General features: G+C 34.7%; 1 protein-coding gene across 1 annotated transcript; it reads right to left on the reverse strand.

Moving 5' to 3' along the window:
- Window positions 1-14,520: 14,520 nt before the first annotated feature.
- On the reverse strand, window positions 14,521-15,928 carry LOC114165140 (uncharacterized). The gene is made up of 2 exons (XM_085676034.1): window positions 15,539-15,928; window positions 14,521-15,447 (listed from the first exon to the last, which is right to left on the reverse strand). The coding sequence occupies exons 1-2, from the start codon at window positions 15,926-15,928 to the stop codon at window positions 14,521-14,523; spliced, it is 1,317 nt and encodes a 438-aa protein (XP_085532160.1).
- Window positions 15,929-16,555: the final 627 nt, after the last annotated feature.

Genomic DNA, 16,555 nt, shown 5'->3' on the forward strand with positions numbered 1-16,555 from the left:
GTTCGAGCCCACTGGATGCGAAAAGGCGGCTGAACCCTAGCAGAGCTCTCTCTCGGAGTAGAAGGCGTGACGGCTGATTCTGTGAAGAGTGAGGGTGAGTGTGTTAGGACAGATTAGGGTTTAGTTTTATCACTTGGGTCAGCCTTAGGCCCAATTACAAGGACAACCCTTTACTTTAGGACAGAATAAAAAGAGGGTTTTACATCCTAAATAGTGAAATTAAAAAATTAATTTTTCTCAAATTTTTTTTATTTTTTCACGATATGAAATAAAATTTTATAATTTTATATGATAAACTCTCCTCATATTTTCAATGCGAAGCACCGATGCTTCCTAGTACTGACAACGTTTCTTTTATATATATATATATATATATATATATATATATATATATATATATATATATATATATATATAATTTCATAAAAGTAGTATTAGAAAAATAATCTAATCATCATTTTTAAAATAAGAACTTATTTAATTATTTTAAAATAAAAATTATAGAATTAAAAGATAATATAAAAAAATTATCATGATATAAATATATATTACTTACTTAATAAATTGTCCAAGAATATAATCTTGTTAAAAGGCAATATTCTCGTTTCTCTGCCTAACAAAGTGCTCCGTTACACGAAAAACACTTATTTTATATTTGTTCATATTCTTCTTTAGATTTAAGGATAGGAAAAAAAAAATCAGAAATAGATATTATCAAAAAAAATTCAGACGTTCAAACTCGATTCTTCTTTAGAGTCTCTGTAGGAAATTGTAATCTAAACAAATCCAGCCTTAAACTCGATTCTTACAGAGAAAAAAAAAAGAATGTTTAATTAATCTTTTTATGGAAAATTTTAAGATTAACTTTTAAGGAAAATAATTTAAGGATTTGATACTTTTATTTATGAAGTATACAGTTTATTATTATTTTTGAGTTAAAACTAAATTATAATTCTAATTAAAATCTAAATAAACTTTAATATAGTCCAAATATAAATCAAAATCACAAAAAAATAAATAAATTATTTATGCGTTGGCTAAAAAAAACAACCTAACCTTACCTAAATGCAAAATCCAAATTTAAAAAAAAAACAATTTCGTAACCCTTTATTTGCAGATTGGTGAGCCAACTCGACTCACCACCACAGGTTCAATCCGGATGAGCCGGGCTCTAAGTGAATCAGATCAAAAATCAACCCGTATCGAAATTTGTAAAAAATTTTCAACCTAACCCGACCCGAACCAATGTTAAGCCGGGTTGGCTTGCGGATTCCAATCCATTTTGACAACTCTAGTCATGGATGAGTGAAAAGGTGATGGTATATATATATATATATATATATATATATATATATATATATATATATATATATATATATATATATATTAGGATAATGATATTTTTACTCTTTCTTTTATTCACTGTTAATCCATCACTCTAATCATCTTTAGATCATCACATCCTACTACTAAATAAATCAAAATAGATAATTGAATGGTGATTGTAGTAGTGGATTAAAAGTGAGTTAAAATCGATCAAAATATCATTATCCTATACATTAGGAGTCGTCTAGAGCTGACTTTCTAACCGATCAGACCATGCCACCCATATTGTTATTAAGATTAGAATCATATCTTTTAAAATAGCAGGAATGTAGGGAATGTGAGCCTCAACTTGCGCACGTGAACATAAGTTTCGAGAGTGTTTGGATTGAGGATAATATTTTAAAGAGAGTGAGTAGATGAATTTGAGGAAATAAATAAGAGATTGTGTTATTATTTGGATTAAGGAAAAAGTTGCGTGATTTAAGTATATTTGAAATGAAAGTTTGTGAATGATGTGATGAGTATAATAAATTAAAAAGAATATTTTAAAAGATAACATTATATGATTATCATTTTACATTTGAGGATAAATATAATATAGATTTAAATACTAATAATGGAAATGATATTAAATTAAATTGAAATTGTTATTTGTAATAAAAAGGTTAAAATTGGAAAGATAAAATTAAAATTAAAAGGGAATTGTAAGAATAAATTTTAATTACATATTCTAAGTCTGGCAACACACTCTTCAAAGTCTGGCCACCACACTCTTCAAAGTCTGGCACATTACGATAGATCTTTGAAAACTAAAACATGACCATGTTTTACACACTTCAAATAGACATGTCCTTTAAGATGATAATATCTTTAGCCTGATGATCTTTTGTCCACACTTAAAATATTTGATTTGATTATTTATAGGTCTAGTAGAATTTCTTAATGGAAATTGGCTGGGTTGAAATCTCCATCGGAGGCGATCGTAAGACTTTCCTTCATTTTCTCTCTTTCTATTTGCCTAGTGTCCAAAATATCTTCTTTTATTGTTGTTTTGATTGTTTTTAAATTTTTTCAGAAATCTACACTTATGAATACGTGTAGGAAAATCAGAACTTTTTAATATTCCTATTATTTTTCTCAATTTAGGTCAGTACATTCTTTTGGGTGAAAAAAGAACATAGAGTATCTTCCTTATTCTTCAAACTTATAAACATCTTCTCCTATTTTCTCTATTTCCTTAACCCACAATTCATTTTTTTTTGGGTTATCACTTCTAAAAATTTGTGGAGTTTTTTTTTTTCAAAATCAACTAAACCTTGTGACTATGTGGTTTCTTCATATCTTTGATTTCTTAATCGAAGAACAATCATGTCTTTGATAGTTTGGACTGCTTCGACAAGCCACTATTTTTATGGTTTGCCATTTGAATTTGTATTAGTATTTGTAAAAAACAAATCTTAAGACCAATGCATTTCACAAATCTTGCATGAAACCTTGTTCTGATGCCCCATTAATGTAACTACCTTTCCCAAATGTAATATAGTATAATTTTTAATTATTATTTAAGAGATAAATTATATTATACTTAGAACTTTGAAAACTGAAATATAAATTATCTTACTAAAGAATTATTTTAATTTTTTTATCCATTTATTTTTTTTAAACTGATTTACCATAAAATTTAAATATATTTTAACTCTATAATTTAATATCAAATAAATTTTTTTATTTTATACTTTTAATACTTGGTTATTTAATAAAATTAAAAATTGAAAATTATATTTTAATTTTATTTCTTAAAATAATATTATATAAAAAAATAATATACATTTGAGTTGTTTATAACATTTCAGACATTTTTACTTCAATATTAACCGATATACATGTTTGAAAGTCAAATAAAGTTACCAAAATTTTGTTGAAAATAACTAAATCCTCGCATTTGTAAAGATCAGAAACTAAATTGGTCCAAAGTTTTGACTAATTCCAATTTTTAGTTATGTTAAGGGACCAAACACATATTTAATCTATAAAAAAATTGTCTCACTAAAGAGTTATTTTATCTTTTTATCCATTTAATTTGTTTTTAAATTGATTTACCATAAAAATTAAAATATATCAACTCAATAATTTAATATTTAATAAATTATTATTTTAGTTCGTACATAGCAGTCTTAGTTTCTTAAATTTATAATCTTTGTATAAATTTCTACTGCTGTGTTTGGATTGGGGTGTGGATATGAGAGAGTGATTTGCATTGATTTGAGTTGATTTGTAGGTAAAGATGGAGTTGTTTAGATTAAGGAAAAAACGATATGATTTGAGTGAATATGATTCGAAAGTTTGTGTATGATGTGATTGATGAAATTTAATAAATTATAATTTTTAATAGAGTAAATTGTATGATTACCATTTTACCCTTCAATGTAAATAGAAGAAATGATATTAAAATAAAATTAAAAATGTTATTTAAAATTAGAAAAATATAATTTATTGATATCATTAATAATTTAAAATAAATTAATATTATTTTCAATGATAACTTAAAATAATTTATAATATAGACTATTTAATTTATATCTCCACATTTATTTAAATTTATTTTATTTTATATAATTAATTCATTTTGCAAAAAATATTTATTTGAATAATAATATTAATTATTATTATTATATAACACTAATCATTATAATAATTAAAATTAAAATTATATATAATAATATAAATTGTTATCAATATCTATATAATTAATATATAAATATTATATATATTTTATTATATAATACTAATTATTATATGCATATAACATGTAGGAACCTATGTAGGGTGTGTTGTAAGGAATCTTTCCTTCGTACCTTCACGGGAAAAAAGAAACTAATAAATATAATTAAATTAAATGTTTAAAAGAGAGGGACAATAAAGTAATTTTGATATGATGATCTAGTTTTCCCTCCATATCTCTTCATTTTAGAGAGTGCCAAATTTTCCAACTCACCTGCAATTCCACACTTGCAAATAAGTGCAAACAAGCGGATCCAAACGCGTTTTCAAGTCACTTTCCATTCGTATAAACAGTACTCATGCGGATCCAAACACAACATAAAACATCAATTATATCTAAAGTTAAAATTCTCTTGTTAATCAATTTAATCCATGATAAATATTCCTAAAAGTTATTTTAAACATTAATTAATTTTTAAAATAAATAAATAATAACTTCCTTTTATGTGTGTCCTTAAATACTTTTTAGTCATAATAAAAAGTTTTTTTTCTAATGTATTTCAATATATTTATTATTCAATAATAACTTATATTTAAAATATTAATTCTTTTTTTATGCTATTTTAATCATTCTAAATCTTATCCTTTTATAATTTCTAATTACTTAGACATTTAATAATTTATTAAAGAATATTTTATATTTAAAGTATTAATTCCTTTTATATTATTTTTTTCATTTTATCTTATTATGATTTATAATTACTTTGTCATTTAATAAAATTAAATTTAGAAAAATATTTTACTTTTATGTTTTAAAATAATATTATTTAAAAAAGTATTATGTATTTATTAATAATACAAATTATTTACAATATCATATAACAAAATCGTAATAATTTTATCTTATAAAAGAATTAAAATAAAAAAGTATATTTATTATTTTTATATTAAATTGTTATATAAGTGTTCTTATTGTTAAATACTCTTCATATGCTTATTATGTAAAAACTAAAATGATATTAATTAATAAAAAAAAAGCATGATATATTTAATGATCATTACAAAGATTTAAAATATATATAATTATGTGTATTAAATAACTTCACATAAATTGGTTTTGGTTCCGTTATTGTTTATAGTTAAATATATAGAAATAATTGACGTTAAGAGGATGTTAGAATTAATTGACGAATTAATTATATTACATTTAAAATATTTGAAATATTAAATATGATTTATGTATCTAAACTTTTGGTAAAAATTGAAATTAAATCATTTTCAGAACTTCAACACAATTTAGCTCTCACCTTAAAGAATGCATGAATTTAGTTTTTTTAACTAAATTTTGTTAAGTTTATTTCAAGTTTACAACGTGTTTCTCAATTAACATTAAAGCGCGAAAATGTATTAAATTGTGTAAACAACTCAACTAATATCATAAAACACATTTAAAATGTTAAATAAACTCAACAAAATTTAGTTAAAAGAACTAAATCTACGTATTTTTTAAAGTTGGGAGACTATATTGGACCAAAGTTTTGAAGATGAATTAATTCCAAATTTCACCTAAAGTTAAAAAACAAAAACATATTTAATCCTAACATTAAAATGAAGTCTTACGGTAATCAACTTGAAGGATGTTGGTTTATAGAATGAATTAAGGTTTTTTCTATGGTCATAAGGTTCACATGTACCCATCAAGAAAATGTGAGAGGAGAAAAAAAGACAAAGAGATTGAGAAATGGAGATGGGAGAATAGAGAGATTGAAGAATGCATTCTCATAGGATATCTTATGAATCAAGGTTAATATCTTATTATGATTATATTGTAAGAATTGTAAATCTTAAAATCCTAGAGTAATTTTGTAGAATAGATTAAGAATGTAAGAAAACTACAAAATATATATCTATAACTATATATAAAGAGGATTTTCTCTTTTGTGTTCACATTTCATAATTTCAACTTTACCCTTTACAATGTAATTATTTGTTAAATTTTTAAAAATTAAAGGTTACTTTTACAAGTTTTTATAAAACTATTTACTTATTTCCTTTTTTTCTCCTATTCATCAACAGTTATTTTCTCATATTTTCTTCATACATTTCACTTTATTTTTGATAAATATAATCTCATTTTTTTTATTAACTTAATAATATTACAATATCATCAACTACTAATATAATATTATACATATTCAAAAAATACGTACACAAAAGCGCGATAGCGTCTGTGTTTATGCTAGTATAATATATATATATATATATATATATATATATATATATATATATATATATATATATATATAAATATATATAATTGATTAAAGATGAAATAAAATATAAAAACAAACACAAATTTTCAAAGTAATAAATAGAGAAACCTAATTTCTATTTTAATAGACAATTTAACAATTATCAAGAGATTAAAATGTATTGAATTGAATTTAAGTTGCTTTCATAAATTATTATTCTATATCCAAATATTTCATTTTAATAAATCAATTTATATTCGTTAAGTTTTAAATTATTTTACTTGGGTAAGTAAAATGTTTAATTAGTATCAAAACACAAAATTATTAAAATATTAAATAATTAGTCAATTAGTTTAAGTTATTTTTAAGACAAACTTTGTCAACATTTTTTTTGTATAAATAAAAAAAAAATTTCTATTGACATTGATCAAAATTATTTTCAACTGATATTAGAGTTATTTTGACGTGATCATTAGTTGAAGATTTTTTCTGTTGACTTTATATTAATGTCCCCTGAAAATGTTTTCTGGTTAACATTGACAAAAGGTAAGCCTAGTCTAATTTGGACAAAAGCTTTCTAAATCAACACTAAATTTTTTTACAAATTATGGCTAAAACTTAATTTTGTTCTCATCAATAAAAAACTTAACCAATGTAGACCTCGATGACCATAAACATACATCAATGGGAAAAATCTTCATGATATAACCAAGAAATCGCTTTCCTCACATAAGTTGAAAAAAATCAAACTAGCAAAAAATAATGATAGCCTGTTATAATGAAAAAATATATATACTATCATTTTTATTTTTTGACTTGTATTATTTACATCCTCATAGGACTTTGTGGGTCATTGATTATTTTCGAAAAAAAAGATAGTGATACATTAATCAATGATCTGCATTAAACCACATCAAGGAGTAAAAGATGAGAATCAAAATATGAAACTCATAATATAAATTTTCATGAAAAAACTAGTCTGCCATTTAAAATAACTCCTATTAATATAATAAAAGAAATAACTATTTAATATTAATCAAAGAATAACCTTATAAAGTCAAAAATAATCTGGCCTATATTATTAAAAGAAAACTATAAGGATTTAGAAGATATTTAAATATAGAAGTAGTTTAATATTTGGTTGTCTTATTATTTAAAAGTTTGAGCTACCTGTAAAAAAACTTAATTATTTCTTTTTATAAAGTTACCATTTTTCTATAAGAATCGTTTATCTTTATTTACATTTTCTCTAAGATTCTAAAAGATCTACTCATCTCTTTATAAATAGGAGTGCACTATATGAGTGTTGAGTGTTGAGAGATAAAACTACCATCCTAATTGATTAGAAGTATTATTATCAGAGTAAGTTCATCTTTTACTTTTTTTCTTGAGTCATTTTTTTTTTATTTTGCATGCATGAGATGTTATGTGGTTGCATGTGACTCAAAACGGTTTAAGGATAAACCTTTATTTGTTTGTGATCGCTAGAGCGTGTTTAAATCATTGATCTAAGTATTCTTTGTGAAGCTAGAGTATCCAATGTGAAATAAAGTCATTGGAGCTTACTTGAATTAGAAGTCAAAGATCAAGAGCCGTCCCTACGCACGGGTCATTTTTCTTTAATTTAGATTATGAAAATTAATATAATTATTGTTATATTTGAATAAATTATTTATTTATATAATTATATTTTATTATTATATATATAATAATTAAATAATATAATAAAAATTAAATAATTAATTATTATTATTTCTTATAATGAACTAATTAAGAGTAAATAATATTATTTTAATATTACTTTTTTACGTTAAAGTATGTATAGTTGTTGTTAAAGTAAAATATAAGCATATTGTGTAATATAGTTTTGTATAAAATAAATACACCACGAAATTAAAGTTCAAATTTTTAAATAGAAATATATGCATATATAAACATGTATATTATATTAGAATAAAATATGTATGTATGAATTGTTGTTAAAGTAAAATGTCGACATATTGTGTAATATGGTCTTGTATAAAATAAATATAACATAAACTTCATATTAAAATTTTTAAATAGAAACATACGTAGATATAAAAACATAACATGTATGCTATATTAAAATGAAATGCTTACGCACGGGTCGTCGTTAAAGTAAAATGTAAGTATATTGTGTAATATGGTCTTATACAAAATAAATACAACATGACATTGATGTTAAAATTTTTAAATAGAAACACATGTAGATATAAAAACATGTATACTATATTTAAATGAGATGTGTATGCATAAGTCGTTGTTAAAGTAAAATATAAACATAATGTGTAACATGGTCCCATAAAAAATAAATAGAACATGAAATTGATGTTAAAATTTTTACTTAGAAACACATGTAGAATTTTTTTTTTCTTATGAGCAAAGAACTAATTAATTAATATTGTAGAACACTTGTGTGGTCTAACCCTTTTACAAAAAAATATGATACAATATTTAAATAATATAATAAAAATTAAATAATTAATTATTATTATTTTTTATAATGAATTAATTAAGAGTAAATAATATTATTTTAATATTATATTTTATGTTAAATTATGTATGTGTTGTTGTTAAAGTAAAATATAGGTATATTGTATAATATGGTCCCGTAGAAAATAAATACAACATGAAATTGATGTTCAAATTTTTAAATAGAAACACATTTATATTATATTAGAGTGAAATATGTATGCACGGATCGTTGTTAAAGTAAAATGTCGACATATTGTGTAATATAGTCCCGTATAAAATAAATATAATATAAAATTAATGTTAAAATTTTTAAATAGAAACATATGTAAATATAAAAAATTGAATACGATGACTAACCCATTGTCCATCCTGGATAAAGTATAATAAGTGCATAATGCTATCATCACAACCACCAAGAAATTTAAATCTGTTGTTCATCTCGAATACAATACATAACCATATACATCTCCAGAGTACAAATATGACATAGTTATATTATAAATGAAAAATGAGTCCAAAACATTCAGAGATCATCACCACAACACATGTAGATACATATATATTATATTAAAATGAGATGTGTATGCACTGTTCATTGTTAGAGGAAAATATAGGCATATTGTGTAATATGATCCATATAAAATAAATACAATTTTAAATTGATGTTAAAATTTTAAATAAAAGCTATATATATATATGGAATAATAGAATAAAGAAATTAAACTTCTAAACAAAAGTATGAATAATCAACTCAAATTAATATAGTAAAAGCTCACTACAATATGATTACATAATAAAATTTGTTTCGGGTGTAGGGACCAAGCGCCTACTAAAAACCACTTCAATTTTACTCTTCTTTTCTCTATGTCTCCTCCCTTCGTAATCTGCTGTAACTTCTTCGCCAAGAAATCTTCCTCCTTGCTCGATCGGTTGAACAGACGATCGGGGTACATGTCTAAAAGGCTCTGATGCTTAAGTCAGTTGATGGACCGATCGGTGTATAAGTATAACTGCGTAATAAATGCGAATTTAAGATGCTCACCAACCTACCTTTGGGCCCTATTTATAGTTTCCGGTGTTGGCATGTAATTAGGGTTCCTTAATCACGGCCCAATGATCCTTTAATCAAGATTACTAACATGTTTAATGTTAATTAATCCAGCTGACTGGTCTCGTTTGGCCGATCGACCGATGGCCGCTTGACTAGGCTGGTTATCTTCTAAGTTTAACAACCTTAAGTGAATAATTAATCTATATGGCCGATCGACTGATGATCATACATAAGGCACTACGCGAGTCACCTATGAGGCTGATCGACCGATGGATCTCCATGGGTTGATGCATGATCAACCTAGGGACCGATCAACCGATGGTCCTTTACAAGGTAACGCGTGATTCGTCTGTGGGACCGATCGACCGATGGTCCCTTACGAGGTAACGCGTGATTCATATGTAGGGTCGATCGACAGATGGTCCCTTACGAGGTAACGTGTGATTCATCTATGGGACCGATCGACCGATGGTCCCTTGTGGGGTAACGTGTGATTTATCTGTGAGGTCGATCGACCGATGGTACTTTGTAGTTCATCTGTGGGGTCGTTCGACCGATGGTCCTGTTTTATAGGCAAGCCCTCCCAGCCTTTTCAATGGACCGGAGGACTGTGCGTTGCCGATGGTCCGATGGGACATACAATACACAAGCCCTCCCAGCCTTGAGCGATGACGAAGGTGAAGCGAGAAGGTTTGCAAAGACTGCTGTGCCGATGGGCCGAAGGGGTTCCCTGACAGTTACTTGGCTTCGTAGATCGTGCCTGTCAGTTGGGATGCGAAGTGTTGCGAAGTTTGGACCGTTGATCTCCACGTGATCGTTTGGCCCAGGTGCTGCCACGTGTCCCCAGACCTTTCTATAAATAGGTGTGTGTGGCTGTCGTTATTTTCACGCTTTCTTCTCTCTTTCTACCCGAGTCATCGATCGTCCTTCTCTTTCTACAGGTAATAATGGCTTCTAGTGCATCAAGTTCAGACCGGTCCTCCGGTGAGGCGATCGAGGTATTTGGGGGCGGCGGGTCAGTCTCCGCCCTGTTCAGCTCATCCGATGCAGGGACGTCGCTCGGGGGGGTATCGTCTTCAGCGGATTCTCCTATTCAAAGTAATGATAGCCATCCAACCGAGGAGCCGGCCGACGCAGCTATGGAGCAGTCCAACGCTCCTGCGGAGAGTGGAGATGTGATAAGCATCGACATCACCAATGAGGGGGAACAGGCCAATCTGCCGGTGGTGCAGGGATATGAGTGGGCACCATATGAGCCGCGTACGCATGAGACGAGGTTTCGATGGGGGAATGACCTCGGGGACTTGGTGGAGCGGACAAAGGTCTTTGGAGACAAAGTGGAGGACGAGTTTCTCCGGGTGAAGGTCTGCGTGACAAACGAGAGGGTGTGCCATGGTAAGGAAGGAGCGAAGCTAGATTTTTTCTATGTCTATGCTTGTTTCTTCAACGACTTGGCAAATGGCGGTGCTAAGGGAGATCAAGTGTGCTCCTACCCAGATACACCTGAACGCCTAGGCGTCAATGTAGGCCTTCGACGTCCTCTGCCGAGCGGCTGGCCTGACCGCAATCATGCCGCTATTCCTGCACTTCTACAAGGCCTGACCCACCTCGTCCAAAGGTTGGATCTCTTTCCTTGGGGCGAAAAAAAGTTTGTTCAGCCTTTACCTTGCCTCGTACAAGGGTTTTAAGACCGGTTTTTTCAAGGTCTCAATTCTCAGTCGGGGCAGGAAATACATTTTTGATGAGGAGGATCGGTCAAAGTTCCCCCTCTACTGCACGACGTTGCCCCCGCTGGTCGATCCTTGGGCGGATGACCAATTGACCCCCGCCGAGCGAGCCGACCTTGCCGTTCTCAAGACCCTCCCTGACAAGATCCCACCGAGGCCACTGATCTAATGCCTCCGCTATCCGGACTTGTCGAGGGCGGTTTATGGTTAGTTGTTCTGATCTTCCCGATCATTGTAGAGGTCGCTATTAACTTATGCAATTTTTTGTTTGTTTGCAGATATCATGGCCCGCACGACAATCTCCAACGTTGAGTTCATTGCCCGTGCGAAGACCCGGTGAAGGGACGACGATCCAGCGAATGATGTTGCACCCCTCTAGAGTGTCCAAGGTGGTCCTTCGACGACCCCCTCTCCTGCAACCAACACTTCGACCGGAGCTCCTAGCGTCGGGAATAGGCCTCAGATAGTTGTTATCCCCCCTCAATATCATTCCTGCCGCAAGGGGAAGAAGACCAAGAAAGATGACTCCCCCGCAGGTCGTTCGTCCAAAAAAAGCAAGAAAGCCGAGGCTTCTGGGTCGTTGGCCACGACCTTCCTCGATAGCAAGGTTCAGCTTGATGAGGAGGTCTCCTTCCATCTAGGTCCTCGCGTGAAGGACATGTTGAAGGACGTGTCTGAGGAAGAGGCTTTGCGGACGGCCGGAGAGCTGAGTCTGAGGCTGTCCACGATTTGCACCAAGTTTCTAAGGGCCGACCAGAGTAGGATTGACAACCTGGAGAAGGAGCTTGCGGCGGCTAAGGTGGAGCTTCAAGAGGTGAAGGCCTCTGCTTTGAACTTGAAGACCCAGTTCGATCGGCTGAACGTCATGAAGGCTGAGCATGCCAAGTGTGCCGACCTACTTAAAGCTGTCGATGATCGGGCGAAGGAAGAAGAGTTGAAGGCCAAGGAGGCGACCGACGAGCTGCACAAACTTCAAAGACACTTTGATGACTTGTCATTAGAGCACCTGGCCACCGTTGGATCGGTTGCGGATTGGCAGAAGAAGGCCAAAGAGTATCAAGCTGAGCTCCGCATCGTCGATGAGCAGGTCTTCGCTTAGTATGAGACGGGTTTCCAGAACGTCGTTGATCAAGCCGTCTACTTCTATCGCTGCTCCACCGATCGATTTGACGTTCACTTGGGGGTTGTTGAAGGAAAGCTGGAGAGGGTTTACGAAGCACTCGATGAAACGACCATTCCAGCTTCGACCTCTGCTCCTCCTACGGCCGACTCTTAGTTTATTTCAACTTTGATTTTTCGTATATTTTGATATAACCGATCGAGTTCGATCGGCCTTGTGGTCGATCACGCTCGATCGGTTATTAGGCCATTTTTTGTCAAACAATTACATGTATATGGCAGGCATATTTTCTTTTCGCTCTATTGGGTTCGTCTTCGTTTAATATTGTTGGTGGTGATCGACCTCTCGTGAATGTTTAGGCGATCGGCCTAGTCTATCTTTATATTGCTTGTGTCGAATACTTAGGGCGGTCGGCCTAGTCTATCTTTATATTGCTTGTGTCGAATACTTAGGGCGGTCGGCCCATTTTATCTTGGTTATACTCGCGTTGATGTGCGAGGCTATCGGCCCTTTTCTTTTTAGCTAATTCGTTGGGGCGATCGGCCCATCTTTTAATTGTTCTGCGTCGAGTAGTGAGGGCGGTCGGCCCCTTTTCGCGTTTGAAATGGTCGGGCTGTCGGCTCGTGTTTACCTTTATTTGAATTTAGCACTTTTTGATTTTTGTTGGTTCGGCGTTCCTAACTTGGTTTAATTGCTGCGCTTAAGGCCCGACCGGTCCGACTTCATTTTTATGTGTTTATTTTTAACCAGTTTAGATCGTTGGCGTTGTGCCTTGATCGCGACCGACAGCTCGTGTCACTTATCTTACCCGTAGGGTTAGTTAGATCGCTTGGATCGGTGTTGACCGAGCGGGGCTTCCTCGTGGAAGCCCGCACCTTGACCGGTCAGGCTTTCGCTTGGGTCCCGTAGGGAGCCCCGTCGGTTAGTTAGTTGGAGTTGCATGAAACGCTCATTTTATTCATAGTGGCATCAACTGTAATACATTTTTAAATGCGAAACGTTCCATGTGTTGGGTATTTCCCTGCCGCTCAGGTATTCTAGCCGGTAAGCTCCGTTCTGTAGGCTTTCGGTTATGCGGAACGGCCCTTCCCAGTTCGGCACCAGCTTTCCTTGTGTTGATTTCTTGTGCGCTTCATTGGTCTTCCCCCACACCAGGTCTCCTCGGATGAAGTTCCTCGGTTTCACCTTTGCATTGTACCTTCTCGCCACCATTCTCTTGCAGGCTTCAGCTCGCACGGCCGCTCTTTCTCTCCACTCGGTCATCCAGTCCAACTCTTCTCGCATGCGCCCGCAATTCACATCGAGATTTTGCATTTCCCGTCGGAGCGTCGGTTCTCCTACTTCAACGGGTAGCATAGCATTTGTTCCGTACGTTAGATTGAAGGGGGATTCTCCGGTCGTCCCATGCGGAGTGCACCGATAGGCCTAAAGGATCTGCGGTAGTTCGTCCACCCATGCTCCCTTAGCTTCTCCCAATCTTTTCTTCAGCTCTGCCACTATGACCTTGTTCATGGCCTCGGCTGGACTATTAGTTTGAGGATGCTCGACCGAACTGGTTAGGTGGCGTATCCCTACTTGCTTATAGAAGTCCCTCAGCTTTTTGTCGATGAACTGTCGGCCGTTATCGGTGATGATAGTATGGGGCAGGCCAAAATGGCAGACGATGTTCCGCCAAACGAATGAGTGGACCTGACGAGCGGTGATGTTGGCCAAGGCCTCTGCTTCGACCCACTTGGTGAAGTAATCTATGGCGACTAGTATGAACTTCTTCTGCGCTCTGCCGATGGGGAAAGGCCTAACTATGTCCATACCCCATTGTGCGAACGGCTATGGGGTCGTTAGGCTATGCAGCTCGGTCGAAGCTCTCTTGACGTCATTTCCGTGCGCCTGGCAACCTTCACATTTTCGTATCATCACCTCGTAGTCCTGTTCCATGGTTGGCCAGTAGTAACCCGCCCGGAGTATCCCTGCCTTCATCAATCTTCGGCCGGTATGCATCCCACAAACGCCATTGTGGACCTCGTTCATGACGTAGCCTGCTTCTTCCTCCGACAGACATTTGAGGAATGGCGCGGTGAATCCTCGCTTGTGCAAGTCCTCTCCGATTATGACGAATCGGAGCGCCCGACGCCGCTCGATCGGCTTCATATCTTCTCCAGTATCGCCTCTCCTTAAAAGCTCCCAAATCTCATTCCTCCAATCTGTCGACTGGTCGACTGCTGCGCATTCTCCCGCCGAGGGCTTCATCAGGGTTTGCCTGATGATGGTCTTGAGCTGACCCTTCTCTTTTCCTTCTGCCAGTTTTGATAGCCTATCGGCTCTGGCATTCTCTGCCTGGGGTATATGATGGACAGTTACTTCGTCAAACTCTTTCATAGCCTCTATCACCTTGTGGTAATATTGTAGCAGCAGATCGTCCTTCACCTGGTATTCTCCTTGTACCTGCCCGACCACTAGCCGTGAATCGGTGTTGCATCTCAGTCTTCGTGCTCCCAGGTCCTTCGCTAATTTGAGACCCGCGATCAGCGCTTCGTATTCCGCCTGATTGTTCGATGCCTTGAACTTGAACTGCAAGGAATGATCTACTGTGAAGTTGCCCAGTCCTTCGATGATTATCCCCGCTCCTACGTTGCGCTTATCTGACGAGCCATCGACAAAGAGCACCCACGTCTGTTCCGACGGGGAGGTCAGCCCGTGGAGTTCTGCTGCGAAATCTGCCAAGTGTTGCCCCTTGACGGATCCTCTCGGCTCGTACTTGAGACCAAACTCTAACAGCTCAACCGACTAGGCAATCATCCTCCCAGCTCTACCGGTCGGCTCATTATTGGGGGCTACTGATCATCACCTTTATCTGCTGAAATAACTCCTCACACCGGTCGTCCCATTTGTCTGCAGTCTGCTTCTTCATGATCATGAGGATCAGCTTGATCCTCTCTGTTAACTTGGGCAGAAAGCGCGCAAGTGACGTCAGACGGCCGACCAACCGTTGGATCTCCTTGAGGTTTTTGGGACTCCTTATCTTAGCGATGGCAGTGCACTTGTCAGGGTTAGCTTCGATTCCTTGGGCGGTTAGCATAAAGCCCAGGAATTTTCCGACCAACACTCCAAACACGCACTTCTCCGGATTAAGACGCATATTGTACTTGCGAACTTGGTGGAAGACCTCCTTGAGATCGCAGACATGATCCTCAACTGTCTTAGATTTTACCACCATGTCGTCCACATACACCTCCATGATCCGACCTATCTACCCTCTGAAGACGCGATCCATGAGCCGTTGGTACGTCGCTCCGGTGTTCTTTAGGCCGAAGGGCATGACCTCGTAGCAATAGTTGGCTTGATCGGTGATAAATGTCGTCTTGGACCTGTCCGGACCGTACATTGGGATTTGATTGTACCTTGAGTACGCGTGCAGAAAGCTCAAGAAATTATGACCGGACGCTCCGTCGCCCAGCCGATCGATGCTGGGTAGGGGGTATGCGTCCTTCGGGCACGCCTTGTTGAGATCCGTGAAGTCCGTGCACATTCTCCACTTCCCACTAGCCTTCTTCACCATCACCATGTTCGCCAGCCACATGGTGTACTTGATTTCCTTTATGAACCCGGCTCCCACCAACTTCTCCACCTCCTCTTCGACAGCTCGTCGCCGCTCCTCCCCCATCTTCCTCTTCTTCTGGGCGACCGGTCGTGCTTCTTTGAAGATCGCTAGCTTATGAGACATGACGTCGGGGTGGATGCCTGGCATGTCGGCCGACGATCAGGCAAAAAGATCTCGGTTCTCAAAGATGACTGCGCCCAACAGCTCCTCCTCGTCCGGCTTCAGAGTGGCACCTATCTTGGTGACTTGGCACGGTTGTGTCCC

The sequence above is a fragment of the Vigna unguiculata genome, chromosome 7 (assembly GCF_037176805.1).
Source record: "Vigna unguiculata cultivar grain cowpea cultivar isolate G323 ecotype 2 chromosome 7, ASM3717680v1, whole genome shotgun sequence".
Taxonomy (NCBI): domain Eukaryota; kingdom Viridiplantae; phylum Streptophyta; class Magnoliopsida; order Fabales; family Fabaceae; genus Vigna; species Vigna unguiculata.